The sequence below is a fragment of the Scophthalmus maximus genome, chromosome 12 (assembly GCF_022379125.1).
Source record: "Scophthalmus maximus strain ysfricsl-2021 chromosome 12, ASM2237912v1, whole genome shotgun sequence".
Lineage (NCBI taxonomy): Eukaryota > Metazoa > Chordata > Actinopteri > Pleuronectiformes > Scophthalmidae > Scophthalmus > Scophthalmus maximus.
This window is the reverse complement of record NC_061526.1, coordinates 9,035,944-9,051,595: the sequence shown is the minus strand read 5'-3', so window position 1 is coordinate 9,051,595 and position 15,652 is coordinate 9,035,944. Positions and strand designations below refer to the sequence as shown.

The window sequence follows — 15,652 nt, the reverse complement described above, 5'->3', positions numbered from 1 at the left end:
AGCTGATCAGTCTTAATAGAGGCAATCTAAAGCCTATATACAGATCCCCCAAAAAAATTATTCACGATCATATGCTGCGAATTGACGTGAAATGACGTCACAGAGAAGTCAGAAAATGAAAATTCGTCATCGTTATATTGCATAAATGAAATCTTAAGGATGCCTGGTGTGACTTATGTAGCTTGTTTTCTGTGTCTTTGCTGGTAGACGACACGATGCACCAGAAACTTCTCCAAAGTTCTGTTGACACTTCTAGGAGACTAGTGACGCGAGCGAAGCGTCTACAGATCGGACATGTTCAAGAGTTTTGAACCTCATCCCTGTCTGTCTGCTTGTCAGTTCCACCCAGTTCAGCTGCCGTGGCCAATGAGATGCTGCAACAGTGATGCTACCTGACAACAACAGATGACACTTCTATTGTCCTATTGTGTGTGTGTGTGTGTGTGTGTGTGTGTGTACTTACACCAGCAGAGAGCCACCTCCCTTATCATTTGGCCAATGGATGTAGTGGACAGGAAGAAGGGCAGTTCTTCTGTGTTGAACATTGCTGCTTAATTACCTACAAACACACAGACACACACCACACTGAAGAGAACCAGCCGGCATTGGGACGTCCTTCTGCTGAGACGCAGCATGTTGGAAGAGAACTCTGACACAGAGCAGTAAGTCGTCCCTCCTGAACAATGGAGAACTTGTTGTGTTTTTAAATAGGAAATTCAAATTACGGCAGATTAGCAACAACAGAATTGTGATGCCTAGACTGAATAACTGCAAACAGAAATCGAAGGTTAAATGGCTTAAAAGGATTTCTCTAAACGGGAAAATTTGTTCCCGACTGGGAAAATTCACGTAAACGCCACCTCAAGTTCGGGAACAGCAACTCAGAAATTTGGGTTTTGAAAAATTTTGGACGACTTGCTAACATCATGCACCAAAACATGGTCGAAGAGAGCGTTTGGATGATGCTTTAGATTTTTACGCATTGCACAACAATTCTTTTGGACTAACAATTAGTTTTCGGGTTCTCGAGAGGACATCGTGTTAACGCTAATGTGCAAAAAAACAACCAAGAAGACTCTTACACTATGTAGCATAACATCTGCTAACACTCCAAGTTAAACGTTAGCTAGTTTTCTAGAGGACACTCCTCGTTCAGACCAGCCAAGCATGAAGGTAGCTAGGTAAGCTTGTTAGTTGTCTGATCATTTTTTTAGAAGCTTTACCACCAAAAGTGTTTGGAAAATATGTTCAAGTGTTAATTCTTGCTCAAAGAATTCGGTTTGTTCGGGTAGTATACAAAGTATACAGTGTGTGTTCATTCCTGTGTGCCTACATGTCGACCAGCGAGGTCGGTGGTAAGCCAGACTACTCGCCGGTGTCGTGGCGGGAGTACTTCGACCAGATGGAGGACGTGAGCGTGGGACCGGCCGACAGCAGGGACGTCTTCAGGATTTACAGAGCGGGGACCGACGGACCTCTGCTGGTTCTGTTGCACGGAGGAGGACACTCGGCCCTGTCCTGGGCTGTGTTCAACGTGAGTACCTGTGGTAGCGGTAGTTGCCTTGCGCCATTGAATGACCGACTGATCAACTGATCAGTCGGTGTTTTTCTCTGTGTTCCAGGCGGCCATCGCCTGCAGAGTGACCTGCAGGGTTCTCGCCATGGACCTCAGGGGTCACGGTGAGGAAATGTTAAGGTTTCGGTTATTTGTTCAGTAATCTTTGACCGTCAAGACAACTTCACAAAAACAGGACATATTGATTTTGTACCTTCAGCTGCTGTAAAGCTTCTGATGTTTTTCCGCTGTCTTATAGCGTTACTGTGAGACTTTGTTCCCTGTTAAGGTTCCACCCTGGTCCGCCAATCAGACGACTTCTCAACTGAAACTATGTCCAGGTATCAACAAACAACACTTGCAAACACCCAATGTATTAACTTCCATTGATCCTCATGTCATACAACTAATGGATGCTACATTTATAGTTACACTTCATACAATTGTCGCTCTAACGACTATTCCTGTTACTATCTTATTATTTATCATCCCACCCTTCTCAGCGACGTAGCCAATGTCATCCGAGCGTGCTACGGCGACACTCCTCCCCCCATCGTCCTGATTGGCCACGGTGTTGGTGGGGCGATCGCAGTGCATACAGCCAGCAGCACGCTGCTGCCAACCATGGTGGGTCTGGTGGCCATAGACGTCGTGGAAGGTAAGTGCACATTCTATTTTTATTGTTTTGTTCATTTGGGGATATTTAGATGTTAATAAATGCTCTCAATTAGTCTTCTGTTCCCCCTGCAGGCAGTGCGATCGAGGCTCTCCACAGCATACAGATCTTCCTGAAGGGAAGACCCAAGTCCTTCAAGTCCATGGACCACGCTATCGAGTGGAGGTGAGGATTTAAGGTCCCTGTTTCATTGCAAGATTCCAGGAGATGCCAGAAGAATAACTTGTTTACTTTATCAATTTAGTTAACAGTCATTGAAGGAATAGTGTGAAAATGTCGCCCCAACTGTCCTTTTACTTAAATGTCCTTTCAGCGTCAAGAGCGGACAAATCAGGAACCTGGAGTCTGCCAGAGTCTCGATGGTTGGTCAGATCAAAAGGTAGGCTGACTCGGATTTTTGGAGTTTGGAAGAAGATCATGGATAATTAGTCTGAGTAACATATACAGACAGGGCAGCAGCAGCGCTGGTGATCCATCTGTGTCTACACAGGATGCGTTCAGGCATAGTATTGAGTTGTAGGTCACCCGAGTATTTAGGTGCCCTTGTGTAGACAGCACACTTTCTCCTTAGACACGGTGTAAGGTTTTCCCCATCGTCTGCTCAGATGATTTCCTCTCTCTGCACATCTCATTGTCCGGTAGATGTGACGTGGAGGAGGCCGACACTGTGGAGCAGGCCAGCCCAGTGACCGACGTGGTCGTCGAGCGGAACAAAGAGTTCCACGATCAAAGCTACATCAGCGACCAAGAAAACACTGCGTCAGAGGTGAGCCTCATCGAAGGCCAGGTATGAAAACGTCCGCACAGAAACATTGATGTGAAATGAACATTTCATTGACTTTAATCTGTGTTTTATATTTTCAAGGATGTATTGTGTTCATTGCCAAAACACATGTTTCATGAATGCACAAACCTAAATGTCTACTGTTTTGTTTTATTTGTTTTTTCCTGGATTGTTATGAAGATCATTAATGGACTGCCCTGTTTATCTCACATACCAGACTGTGTACAAGTGGCGTGTCGACCTGTCAAAGTCAGAGAAGTATTGGGACGGCTGGTTCAGAGGAACATCAAACCTCTTCCTGGCCTGCAACATGCCCAAACTCCTGTTATTGGCGGGTCGGTACTATTTATTGTGCTTCAAAAGGATGCCAGATAGTAAAAAAATAATGACGTGGTTTAATGTAAATGTATAAGTATATTATTCCAACGTCTCACACCTTCCTGATGCTGCTCTTCTCTCTCCAGGGATTGACCGGCTGGACAGAGATCTGACAATCGCCCAGATGCAAGGTAAGATGTTGGCTCGACACAGGCTGTGGTAATCCTTCCATTTGTAGTTACAGAAAGAAAAACCTGTTGGTTTCTATTTAGGTATGTTTTTTGTTGTGTTTTTTTGGGCTAATCTTTGAAGTGCTTCAGCTGCCGAGGAATGTTGGAGTAAAAAATGTTCTTCATCTTAGTTCTTGGTCAAATGTAAGATAGAAAAACTTCTCCTCTACAAATACAAGGGAAGAAAAAGCCGACGTTGGCAGGACTGATGGGAAATGTAGTGTCAGACATGCCACATGTAGAGAATCGCTGTGACGTTGGGAATTGCTGACATTCTTTTCACACCGGGTTGCTGCACTGACTCTGAGGGAAAAGGTGAAGGACGACTTTGCGGCTGCACAGTCGTCTCCGGGGACGGACACACCTTGAGGCGGCAGTTCCTCTCCAGAGGCAGCTGGTCCTGTCAGTCAACAACCAGCACCCTGGAAGTGACAGCGTGTGTGTGTGAGAGAGAGACAGAAGCTCAGCGTGTGCACCTTTCTTGCTGTTTGTCTCCAGGTAAATTCATGATGCAGGTGCTGCCCCCCTGTGGTCACGCAGTGCAAGAGGACAAACCAGAGAAAGTAAGAAAAACACATGAATCTGAAACCTACACAATCACTGCAAAGTATCTATCACTAACATGTTTCTTAAAGGGATTTAAAAAAAATATGTCAGTGTTTGTCTCAAACACATAAGACAAGGCTGCAACTTTTACCTAACAGCCGCCTGAGTGCAGTAAGTAAAGTTAAATAAAACTGTCGTACCAAAAAGTCAAAAGTTCAATCAAAACAAGTCCCTAGAAGAGTTTGTGAAATTCTTAAGTTTCCTTATTGTTCAAAACTCCCACAAACGACCCCAAAACAGCATTTAAATTATTCGGTGTGTGTATGTAAAAACTGAAATTTTATTGTGTCAAAAACTGTTAAAAACACAAAAGGACTCACCACAACACCAAATGTGGATTAATCCGCTCAGTAAAGGTTTTTGTTTGTGAGCCTTTTTTTTCAGATTTATTTCTCTGTTAGGGACCAATGAGGTTTTCGACTGAAAGCCACAAACAAGGTTGGGCCGCTATAAAGAATATAGACGACCACATTGTTATCCTTTAAATATGTTAGTAGTAAAATTAGAACAACATCTGCATCTTTGTCCAGCTAGGTGAGGAGGCCATAAGTTCAAAATAACATTTGAAAAAATACTAGCATATATTAATAGTATTGTTGTATGTAGCTGTGCAGACGTTACCATTTATGTATTGAGTCATTTCAAATTTATTTTTTTTACCCAGTGTCATGTGATCAGATAAGTTCATGCAGGGTGTTTCCTGTCTGTTTGTTGTAGGTGGCCGAGGCTGTGGCCGCCTTCCTGCTGAGACACAAGTTCGCTGACGCCAGAAGAGAAACCAGGAGGTAAAATCGTTCAGAGGACAAAAACACAATAAACTGACATTAATATGCATGAAACTCAGAAAATGATTCTCCTGTCTCTGCAGCGTAAACTCTTTCACGCAATGAGGTCTGCAGGTAAGATGTCATGTAAAAGTCTACAAATGTTTTAAGTAAAAACAGATTTTCAGATTTTCTTACTGTGCTATGATGACAAGATCTTTAGTTTCTGGTCTGAAATAAAATCAGACCTTTGCCACTTTTTGAAATTGTGATGTGAAGAAGAATCACCTGACATTTTATTATAGGTCCATAAAAACCTGGCCAATAAAAAAATATCAAAAAAAAGGTATAATCTTTTTTAGGGCAATTGATTTCTATAGAACCAAATGTGTAAAAAAAATGCTCAAGTAATGATTCGTGGAGAAAATTTTAACTCAGACCAACCAGTTTTACTTTTCTTCTTTCAGAAGAGCAATAAGGAGCCACAGCCTCGGAGATGACTGCTTCCACATTTTACACAATCGGACACTTTACCTTACCACATGACAAATATTATGCCAAGAAAATGGGAAATAATGTGTAAAAATATAACTAACAGCGGGTAAAAAACCTGTGGTGACTGTAATTTGGCTAGTCACAGCTAGCCAATTAGCATTATTCGGCTAATGTACCCCTATTTCCTGTATTTGGACACAACTTTGGATGTTCTCGCATCTTTGTGACTTGACATGACTAAAATGTAAACGCCAAGTAGCCGATACTCCTTGTAGTCACCTTCGCAGGAAAAACACTCAACATTCTCTAGTCTCCAAGCCAAATTATTTTACTAGCAGTTAAACTAGCTAGCACTTTAGCTAACCAGCCAGCAGCTGCCATTAAGCGTAAGTTAGAACGTTGTAATAGGAAATTATATTTTAAGAGCTGGAAGTTTTATAGCATTAGACTTGACACGTGACATTATCGACCTGCTGGCCTTCTGCCGTATTGTTCGTGATTTTTTTCGTACGTGAAACAAGAATCACCGAAAAAAATCAATTTCACGTTATCGTGACCAGTGAAACGTGCTAACTAGCTTACAGCAAAGTACGAACGTCCGCGGTGTCCGGGCTGCAAATTCGCTCGCCACGCTTAGCAGCTAGATTTGTTTTTTCACAAATAGATGACGATCAAACATTTATCTTGTTTGTGTTCATACATTTCTGAATGTGTCTGTTGTTTACTGTACGTAGCATTAGCGCCTGTTCGACAGTGTTTGTTGTTCAGGATAAAGTTGACTTGATGTATCTCAAGTGTGTTTGTCTCCCATTTATCATCAGCGATCTTATGGGAACTTTGGAAGAAACTCGTTGCAATAACTTTATATATTAATAGTAAGCGGAGGGTAAGTTTTACTCAAACTCCCAAATTGCTGCCTGAAATATATGAACACTTGTTTTTCCTTCCTTCAGTTCTTTATCATTTACTGTAACTAAAGGTAGAATGTTTTAAATTTTTCTAAATAGAATAAGGTTCTGATGGAGAATGCAGCAGGATATATATCAAACACCAGGCTGGAATAAGAAACAGAAACTTGCGACAGTTTTATTTAAATTCTGTCCTGAATCAGAAACACGTGCATCAACTAAAACACAGAAACAACATGGCGTCACACCCCTTTGTATTTACACGTGTTTGAGTTTTACAGGACAATCGCACAAACAGACGCTCTGAAAACAATTCATTTTGTAGAAACACACCCGCAGCCGATCACCTCGGGACTCTTGCCGCCTCCGTGGAAGGATCTGAAAGTTTGGTCTTTCCTTCTGCTTTCCCTTTAAGAAAACGTTTGTCTTTGACTCTATAGGTGTTATTAGATATTTAGGGGATGAAAAAAAGTATAATCCCGATGGAACTACGCAGCTCAGTCATACCTTGGAAAGGAAAGGTCAGAGTACAAATCAAAGACTACAATACAATACTTGGCTACGAATACATACGACTGTCTTGTTTAGTTACGGACCAGTGGGGCTAAACATTTGTTTCATGGTCCTTCAATAAATTCACAACATACTGAAGACAAAGAGACAGGGAATAGGTGGACCATGAAGACGGACGAGACTTTTAGAACCTTCCAGAGAAACGGTGTTAAAGTGCATGAACAAAAGAGGCCGAGCGACCGGGGAGAACGCGGCATCCAGGGGGAGAATGGCCGCGATCGGCCGGCGGGGAGGAATCAGACGTCATTCACTGGCAGTGACACGAGGGTCCCGTCTTCAAAACAGGTCGACGTTGAGGTACAAAAATCGAGTGTAGCTTTATTCTCAAGACAATCAAAGGCCACTGCATTCATATGGGGGAAAAAATTACGACTTTCAGATCAGATGAAATGTTAATTCATATCTAAACCTTGTACTTAGTCATATCATGTAGTGACTTCTGCATGGGACGAAGTATCTCATTCTTACAAGACTGTTACCACGTACATGATATTTGTCCTTACTTTGCAATAGATCTCATGACTGTAGCTTAGTACTTCATGAACCTTTTGAGATCCATATCTTGAGACAACGAGATATCAAGTCATATGTATCGTGTAGTCAGGCAAATTTCCCACAATTTTGAGGTACGACTCAAATATCTTAACTACGCAATTGTCACTTGCGCAAAAAATCTGTCTGGTGTCGACGCAGCCTTACGTCACGAAAACACGATTCTTAGTTCCAGGTGGTTATACACTTATGAAATGTTGATCTTCAGTACTGAAACAGTATCAATTTCTTTGTGGATACTTTAAAAGAGTTTAATTTTTCCAATTGTGAACACGAACGTCTGGATCTGACCAGAAAACATTTGAGGTTTAGGGACCAGGACGCCACAGCAGCTTCAGTCTCAGTAGAAACAAAAAAAGAAGGTTGAGTTCAGTTTCACCACGGCGACAGCAGAACTGCAGTAACATTTTAAAAAGGTCACAGAATGAAACAGTGCAAACTGGTGAACAGCAACAACAACATGACACTCGACTAAATTCGTTGAAAATAAAGCTAACGTCACAAAAGTGTTTTTTTTAAATTTAAAACATTGCTCACTAAAAAAAATTGGCTAGGAGGCGGCAAAAACAAATTCATCATCTTCGTATATTACAGAAAATAAGCTTGTCACTATTTTTTACCGGTGTTTGAATTTACTAGTTTGTTACGTACTTGTGAGACAACAGTAAGTAGCTAAGTAGAAGAACCGTATAAAGGGCTGCTTCAATACGATCGAGATTCTCATGGCCGACATATTTCGCTACTGAAAAGTAGAACTGAATTCTCATAATTAAAACCAATTGGATAATGTGAAATATGTACATTAAGGGTAAAAGCAGCACTTGTGTAACGTGGCGGTGGTTCCGATCGCGTTCCCTATCGGGACATATTCTTTATTTTGAGTGGTAGTTGTAGAAAAAAAAAATCACGTTTGGATTCGGTTCAACATGTTTTAAGTTGTAATTATAATTAGTAAAGTGCAATTTAAACATAATTCGTAATGCTTTTTATTTCATGTTAATTTGTTGGGAAAAAGGTTTGACACTGGACGTTGGTACCAAAGAGATGAGGAGGGGCAAAGCACAGCAACGGTTCAACTCTCGTTCATCGACAGTCGGATGCCGAACCGCTAATGGACTTTAAACTTTCAAGAGTTTGGTCTCGTATCGCAAACCTCTTTGTTTCTATGTACAATGACACAAATGGACAACACTGAAATCCGCCTGGTTAATTACTCAATCACATTGAGACTCGTCAGGCCGTCGGGGGATTTGACGGGATTGGGGGGGGGGGGGGCATTCTTCACTGCTGGGTGTCTCTGTTACAAAAATAAACGTCTCCTCTGGTATCAAAATAGACGACAATCTTTATCCCTCCATTTCGGCCGCGCCACAAAACAACCAAAGCTCAAACGGCGACTCCATGTGGCGAAGTGAACTTGTGGAATATACATTTTGTATTTACACCTTTTGGCTTTTGAGCTGACTCCCTCGCCGGAGCAGGGAGGGATTCTTCACGACAGCTCCGAATGTATTCCTACGACTCTTTGACACTCGAGAACCTTTCTTCTCGCGGCTGTTTTGGGGGTTTAGGCGTCTGCGTAAACCTCCGGAACTTTTAATGGCAGCAAAACGCATATTGTGTCACAGAGAAAGGATCCCCGACTGGCAAGTTATACGATCCAATCCTTGATTGTCAGGGTTAACAGTAAAAGTTTGTTTGAAAGAAAAAAAAAAAAAAGGCGCCATGAGGCCGCGGCATCGGACACGTGGGTGGACAGGACACAGCGGTACTCACCTGGCATTGAACAAAACGCCGACCGAAGGTTACAACTCGGGAGACACGTCCACGATTGGAAGACTGAAGAAGTAAAGTCTTTGCATCTTCTAACACGAGGCCCTGGGGCCAGACACTGTACGGGATAGCGATTTAGAATCTGACCAATGCTCGCCCGTTCGACGTAAAATCAATGATTTCTGGCGTGTCCGAAGTTCTTAAGAAGTGTTCACAACGAATGTGATGCTATTTTTTTTCCCCGTGCGATGAGATTACATACAGAGTCAATGCAAAGACACGAGCAGACACGGATAACGCAAAATTCGCTCGAGTTCAAACGCACCAATTAGTGTTGACATCCTCCCTTAGTCGCTATGTCCCTGTCGACAGAGAACGGGCGGATATCCTCTGGGTTTTTTTATATAAAACTTCAATTCAATGTTCATGGAAGAGTTGCGCAAAGAAACTCTCGAGGACGTGGACATCTACGAGGTTTGTCGTTGGACACAACCGCACGCTGCGTTTGAACAGGTTATTAAAATAATGTTAGTTTATAATTGTCTGTTCACGTTCCACCTTGTGGCCGGTTTTTTATTAAGTTATATCAATAGGTAAAGTATTTAAAGAGGAGAACAGTTGGTGGTGCAGCTGAAAGCTCTCCTCCAACCGTGGTAGCATGGAAACGGTTTTGACGTTTGTCCAAAAACCTTTCACTTGTTTCCATCCGTGCTTTTACAGTCGGGAAAATCTGCACTGTATTTGTATCAACCTTCCTCTTAGCTTGTTGTTTTGACATACACAAAGAACCCTGTTTGGAGCCACAGCCGACGGAAGAAAGCATCAAAACCGAATACTGTCGGAGCACGGTCAAGTTAAAGCAGCGTAGAAATGTACTGACGGACCCCCCAAAAAAAGAAAAATACTGTGGTGGAGTAGCTGTTGAATACTGCAGTCAATACTGCCAGGATGAGTCTGCCATCAAGCAAAACAATAAAGTAGTAACCGATGTGTCCTTCCAAATCAAAACAAGCTAAATGAACCAAACGATGAACCCCAAGACTTCCGGACCAGGACAAGAAGTGACCGTGTCTCTGTACCCAGGCAAAAAACAGGTGCCAGAATATTTCCGGTACAATGGTCCAGAGATAAGAGAGCACTCCCTAGAATTCCACCTGCCCGTTGGACGTCCGTCGAGTCAAGAGACGAACATCGAGACACGTACTGTATTGGAAGCAAAAGACTCAATTTTAAAATCTGACTTCCTGTCAGCTTGTCAGGGTGTATCACACATGGGGAGGACCAAGAACAGTTTCTACGAACAGAGGTGAACGTACAGAGAGACGACTTCTATTACATCTGCTGAGGGCACGACCAAGGAATTGGAGAAAACACCTACGAGGGTCCGGGAGGAAACTCAAAATGAAGTCTAACCAAGTTCGTCAAGATTCCTTGTCCGGGACACGGAGGCCTGTTTTTTTAAACGTTGTCAAAACCTTGGTTCTAGCTAAGCTCGGGTCCAAGTGTGGTCCAGGGACGTTGGTTTGGTTCGGCAAAGTTGTATCCGTAGAGGGGGAAAAAAAGCCCAGTCAAACCGTGGTGCTGAATCCGGGTTTAGCTTCCCCCTTGGAGCCAGTCCAAACCAGAACCAGGTCCACTGAGGTCTTGAGTTTTTTTTCCCCCTGCCGGGTTCTGGTTTGGTTCCGTCGAGCTCCTCTCAGGACTTGTCCCCCAGTTGAGACAACTCCATCGACCCCTCCTCGTCTGATAGGCCCGTTTCCACGGCAATGACCAATGATGCCACTGAGGCACTGCTTACCATTGGCTGATGCTCACCTGTAGGAGGAGGAGGAGGAGGAAGACGACAACAGAATCTGAATACAAGACACGATCAGAGGAAATAAGAAGGTTCAAAATGTTCTGTACATGTTTGCAAAACCAGAAATAAAAGTTGTTATGTAGCAGAATCACCACTGGGCGTCAGTATAACAGTATTGTGTGTGTGTTACCTGTGTGCGTGTCGGTGGTGGCCGTCACAGGACTGTCCCTCAGGGTGTCCGGGTCCTGGTAGTCCTGCGGCAGGCCGACGCGCCGCACGCCCGGGTCCAGCACCACCGAGGAGCCGCCCTCGCTCAGCGTGCCGTCGCTGGACGCCCCGGACACGGCGGCCTCGAGGGCCAGGGCTCCGACGCCGCCCACGCCGCCAAGGGCCAGGTCGTAGTCCAGCGGCAGGTCGTCCAGGCAATCCGCGTTCAGCTGGAGGGGGAGGAGGAGGAGCCAACCGTCATTGAACAGTTGTTAGGGCCACGTATGTATTTCTGGAAAGCACCAGTGTGTCATTTTTGTAATTTTCAGGGGCCGGCACCAGGTGGTAAAGTTGCAAACCGCATCCAGCTGAGCGACAGACAGGGGGACACTTTATGGTGGCCCCCGCTAATTCCGTTTCCGGCAGCCTCTGAAAATTCAACGCGAACGCAACGTATTCTGGAGCGTTTAGTTCAACTACCGTATTCAACACGACGTAGGAACATGGAGACTCACACGGAGGTCGGGTCAACCTCATGGAACTATATTCAACTCATTCAGAGTTGATCATACATATATGAAAACATAGTTATGAACTCACAGCGATGCCCAGAGCTTTCAGGATGTTCATCTTGCACATCGGACACGTGCGGTGGTCCAGCAGCCACGGGTCCACGCAGCTCTTATGGAACAAGTGTCTACGAAAGGAGAAGGAAAAATTTTAAACTGTAAACGGTAAACTGAAGATCTTTGGTGTGTGGACGAAACAAAACTTTCATCTTGGGGCTTTGCCCGACGGCGGCGTTTACCTGCAGGGCAGAATGCGGACCACGTCGTTGGCCTTGTAGCCCTCGATGCAGACGGCGCAGTTGTCGAAGTCGGCCTCCGTCTCCTGGTCGCCCCGCCTGATGGTGCGGACCTGCAGCTTGCTGATGGCCTTCTTCGCCGCGTCGCCCAGACGACGCTGGGAGAAAAGGAAAGACGTTGACTCAACCGCGTGACCCGTTTCTATTGTTCACGTCTACGTGGGATGTGACGTACCTGGTTCCTGTCGCGGGCGTTGGCGTAGCGGAACCTCTGGATGTAGTAGAAGACGAGCCAGGCGAGCGAGATGATCATTAGCACGATGAAGGAGATGGAGACGAACACCACCGACGTGCGGCTCACGTACTTCTGCAGGTTCCGCGTCCCGATGGTGATCGTCATGGTGACCGTCACGTTGTGCTCCAGCAGCAACGCCACCTCGCGACCCTTCAGCTCCGGGATCATGATGGCAACGACCTCGCCCGTTCCTGACGAGGGGGGGAAACACATCGACTGTGAACACCCTTACAAATCAATAACTTTACTTCCCCTCGTCCCTCCGCGGTGATCTGAGTGTAAAACTCCACCCACAGGTGAACCTCATGGTGGCGCTAGAGAGGACTGATTCATTTTTTTGTTGTTGCTCGAAAATTGCGTTTATTCTACATGATCAAAATTGTTTCAGTCAAAAAGTTAATAAGTGGAAATATTTCTGGCTCCGCCCCTTGGGCCGAATCCACACCAAGATTCTGTGGATTCTTTTCTCGGTCCATTGTTCCGTCCTTTCATCACGTTTACTGGAAATCTGTTCTGTGGGTTTAAATTCTGCTAACAAACGGTTCCGTCAAAACTTTTACACATTTTTTTAATCTGAAGTCGTTGAACTGCGTCTGTACGAGTTCCGTTCGGGAGGACACGAGTTGGATGAGCCGCCCCGAGTTCGACACTGAACTGGCGTTGACCCCCAAAAACACACACACACTCATTTGAAATCGATTTGTGTTTTGGCTAAAAATAATCCCCCGAGATCAATGTGCCTCTGCCACACACACACACACATTTGTTCTGCGAGGACCAGACAATATTCTCTTCTACATCTATATTTCTATAAAGAAAAAACAGCGTGATCGCACATAAACAGACTCGGGACTGGATTCAGATTTGGTCAAAATGCTGCTGAACAACAGTCTGCATCCACACAGCAGACAGGATGTGACATCATACGAGCAGATCAGAATCATCCAAAACAATGTATCTGAACCAGACCTTTAGTCGGCACTTAGTGGAACAAGTGTGGTGATCGGTTACATCATGGATCCGTCTCAATCGATCAGCTGATTTATAAAAATATTCGAAAATCCATCAAAACACTACATTTAGCATAATCTAGAGGGGATGCAGTAAATGTATTTTATTTATTTACGATTTCTCAGATTCACCTTGGTGTCACTCGTTTGTGATGTAACAGAATAAAGTTGTAAAGTTTCAGGGTGAAGGTTGTAAAGTTTACAACCTTCAATCTATTACTTATATACAATATTTATTCTAAAACTTTACAACCTTCATACTGTTGGGGGGGGGTCGTACCTGGATGGGACTGGGGGGGTAGTAGGGGTCGTACCTGGATGGGGGGGGGGGGTCGTAAGGCTCGTACCTGGATGGGGTTGGGGGGGGTTGTACCTGGATGGGACTGGGAGGGGGTCGTAGCTGGATGGGGTGGGGGGGGGGTCGTAGGACTCGTACCTGGATGGGGGGGGGGGGGGGGGGGGGGGGGGGGGGTCGTACCTGGATGGGACTGGGGGGGGTCGTACCTGGATGGGACTGGGGGGGTCGTACCTGGATGAGACTGGGGGGGGTCGTAGGACTCGTACCTGGATGAGACTGGGGGGGGTCGTACCTGGATGGGGGGGGGGGGGGGGGGGGGGGTCGTGGGACTCGTGCCTGGATGAGACTGGGGGGGGGTCGTACCTGGATGAGACTGGGGGGGTCGTACCTGGATGGGACTGGGGGGGTCGTACCTGGATGGGACTGGGGGGGTCGTACCTGGATGGGCCTGGGGGGGTCGTACCTGGATGGGACTGGGGGGGTCGTACCTGGATGGGCCTGGGGGGGTCGTACCTGGATGGGGCATGGTGATGGTGTCGTTCACGTTGGCGGCGCCCACGTTGAAGACCACCACGGCCGAGGCGTTGTGCGCGGCCGCGTGGCGGATCTTGTCCTTGTAGGTGCAGTTGCCTCGGGCCACCAGCGCCACCCAGGCGCCGCCGGCGGCCTGCGCGTGCGGCAGCGCGAACCGGGTGTTGGGGTCGCAGGCCTGGCGGTCGTGCGGGGCCGCGGGCAGCGCCACCGGCCCCTTGGCGTCGCGCTTCGGCGAGTGCTCGCCGTAGCGGCCGCACTCCGTCTTCTCCGTGCGCAGCTCCGACGTGGCCGGGTCCACGTAGGTGATGTTGACGAAGGCGGTGTACCACTCCTCCCGCTCGGCCACGGTGAAGTCCAGGCACAGCAGGTGCACGAAGCAGAAGGACAGCAGCCACGTCGAGAGCGCCAGGCTGCGGCAGGCCGCCACCAGCGAGCCCGGGGCCATGGTGAGCCTCGCTCGGTCGGAGGAGGAGGAGGAGGAGGAGCCGACCACGCACTACTCCGCCATGCCCACCGACCGGGAGCGGGTTATTAATCCGTCGTCGTCGTTTGTTAATGTGTTAATATTCCAGGCGCCTTCCTGCGGTCCTCCTCCTCTTGTTGGTCCCTTTATTCCGCCTTCTCGCCTCCGGCCGCTCCGCCGCGCAGCAGACGCCCGCGCGCCGCCTCCATTTCGGGGACGAAACTCAAACCCCCCCCCGGGACCTGGAACAACGGCTCCGGACGACGCGGGCCGCGGGGGCCGAGGTGACGCACCGGGCGGCGGGTTGTGTTCAGCTCGTCCGCGGTGAACGGAGACAAGTGTTGAATATGAACCGTCCGCTCGACGCGACGGGCCCGCGGAGCCGCTTTGTTTTGACTGGGCCCGAGCGTCAAGCTCACATCCGGTGAGGTGTTGCTCTCCTTCAAAATAAAATGTCCCCCAGTTTAATCCAGTACTCAAACAATTGATAATTTAGTATAAATTACAATTTTTGTTATATCTAAATCTTTCAGAAACTCAACAGACACTCAGGAGGTGTTTCCTCATTCTGTTGTCCAATCAGAACGCTTTCTGGATTCTTTATTTTAACTCCTCTTCCCGACAACAAATGCTGGCCCATTAAATGATTAGAAAAAAAATTGTTTTATATTTTATCTTAAATTTGTAGCCTCTCAAATATTTAATATTTAAAAGCCAAAATGTGTAATTTTCTGCCGGCATCTGGTGGTAAAATTTTAAACCTGCATCCAATCTAGCGACCGACAGGGGACACTTTATGGCGGCGCACCGTTGATTCCATTCCCGGTTTCCGTCAGCGTCTGAAAATTTAATACGTGACGTATTCTGGACCGTTTAGTTCAACAACCGTATTCAACACGACGTAGAAACATGGAGACTCACACGAGGTCGGGTCCACCTCATGGAACTATATTTAACTCTTATATGAACACATAATTATGGACAATATATTACATTTCTGTATAATAT

The 15,652-nt window shown here is 46.2% G+C and overlaps 2 protein-coding genes across 4 annotated transcripts; one reads left to right on the top strand and one right to left on the bottom strand.

Annotated features, from left to right (window-relative positions):
- The first annotated feature begins 479 nt into the window (after positions 1 to 479).
- On the top strand, positions 480 to 6,222 carry LOC118284696 (protein phosphatase methylesterase 1-like). Of its 3 annotated transcripts, none has more exons than XM_035607651.2 (14): positions 480 to 662; positions 1,336 to 1,534; positions 1,623 to 1,680; positions 1,845 to 1,896; positions 2,059 to 2,213; positions 2,306 to 2,396; positions 2,545 to 2,610; positions 2,874 to 2,997; positions 3,233 to 3,350; positions 3,480 to 3,524; positions 4,062 to 4,126; positions 4,887 to 4,954; positions 5,038 to 5,068; positions 5,401 to 6,222. In XM_035607651.2, the coding sequence occupies exons 1-13, from the start codon at positions 634 to 636 to the stop codon at positions 5,057 to 5,059; spliced, it is 1,092 nt and encodes a 363-aa protein (XP_035463544.2). In that variant the 5' UTR covers positions 480 to 633; the 3' UTR covers positions 5,060 to 5,068; positions 5,401 to 6,222. The 3 variants fall into 3 exon arrangements, with proteins under 3 accessions (XP_035463544.2, XP_035463533.2, XP_035463535.2); XM_035607640.2 differs by having other exon boundaries at positions 2,874 to 3,018; XM_035607642.2 differs by having other exon boundaries at positions 481 to 662; positions 1,345 to 1,534; positions 2,874 to 3,018.
- A 267-nt stretch (positions 6,223 to 6,489) lies between these two features.
- On the bottom strand, positions 6,490 to 15,084 carry rnf150b (ring finger protein 150b). The gene is made up of 6 exons (XM_035607299.2): positions 14,161 to 15,084; positions 12,280 to 12,530; positions 12,048 to 12,202; positions 11,840 to 11,936; positions 11,223 to 11,469; positions 6,490 to 11,049 (listed from the first exon to the last, which is right to left on the bottom strand). The coding sequence occupies exons 1-6, from the start codon at positions 14,624 to 14,626 to the stop codon at positions 10,931 to 10,933; spliced, it is 1,335 nt and encodes a 444-aa protein (XP_035463192.1). The 5' UTR covers positions 14,627 to 15,084; the 3' UTR covers positions 6,490 to 10,930.
- Between the last annotated feature and the right edge of the window lie 568 nt (positions 15,085 to 15,652).

Bases quoted from the DNA above. Each gene is read 5' to 3' on its own strand.
- rnf150b (XM_035607299.2), bottom strand. From the start codon at position 14,626: ATGGCCCCGGGCTCGCTGGTGGCGGCCTGCCGCAGCCTGGCGCTCTCG. The intron at 11,937-12,047 runs GTAAACGCCGCC...CTCCTTTCGTAG, and splicing joins GTCCGCATTCTGCCCTGCAG to ACACTTGTTCCATAAGAGCT. The intron at 11,470-11,839 runs GTGAGTTCATAA...CTCCCCCTCCAG, and splicing joins TGAAAGCTCTGGGCATCGCT to CTGAACGCGGATTGCCTGGA.
- LOC118284696 (XM_035607640.2), top strand. From the start codon at position 634: ATGTTGGAAGAGAACTCTGACACAGAGCA. The intron at 2,397-2,544 runs GTGAGGATTTAA...ATGTCCTTTCAG, and splicing joins GACCACGCTATCGAGTGGAG to CGTCAAGAGCGGACAAATCA. The intron at 3,525-4,061 runs GTAAGATGTTGG...GTTTGTCTCCAG, and splicing joins GACAATCGCCCAGATGCAAG to GTAAATTCATGATGCAGGTG.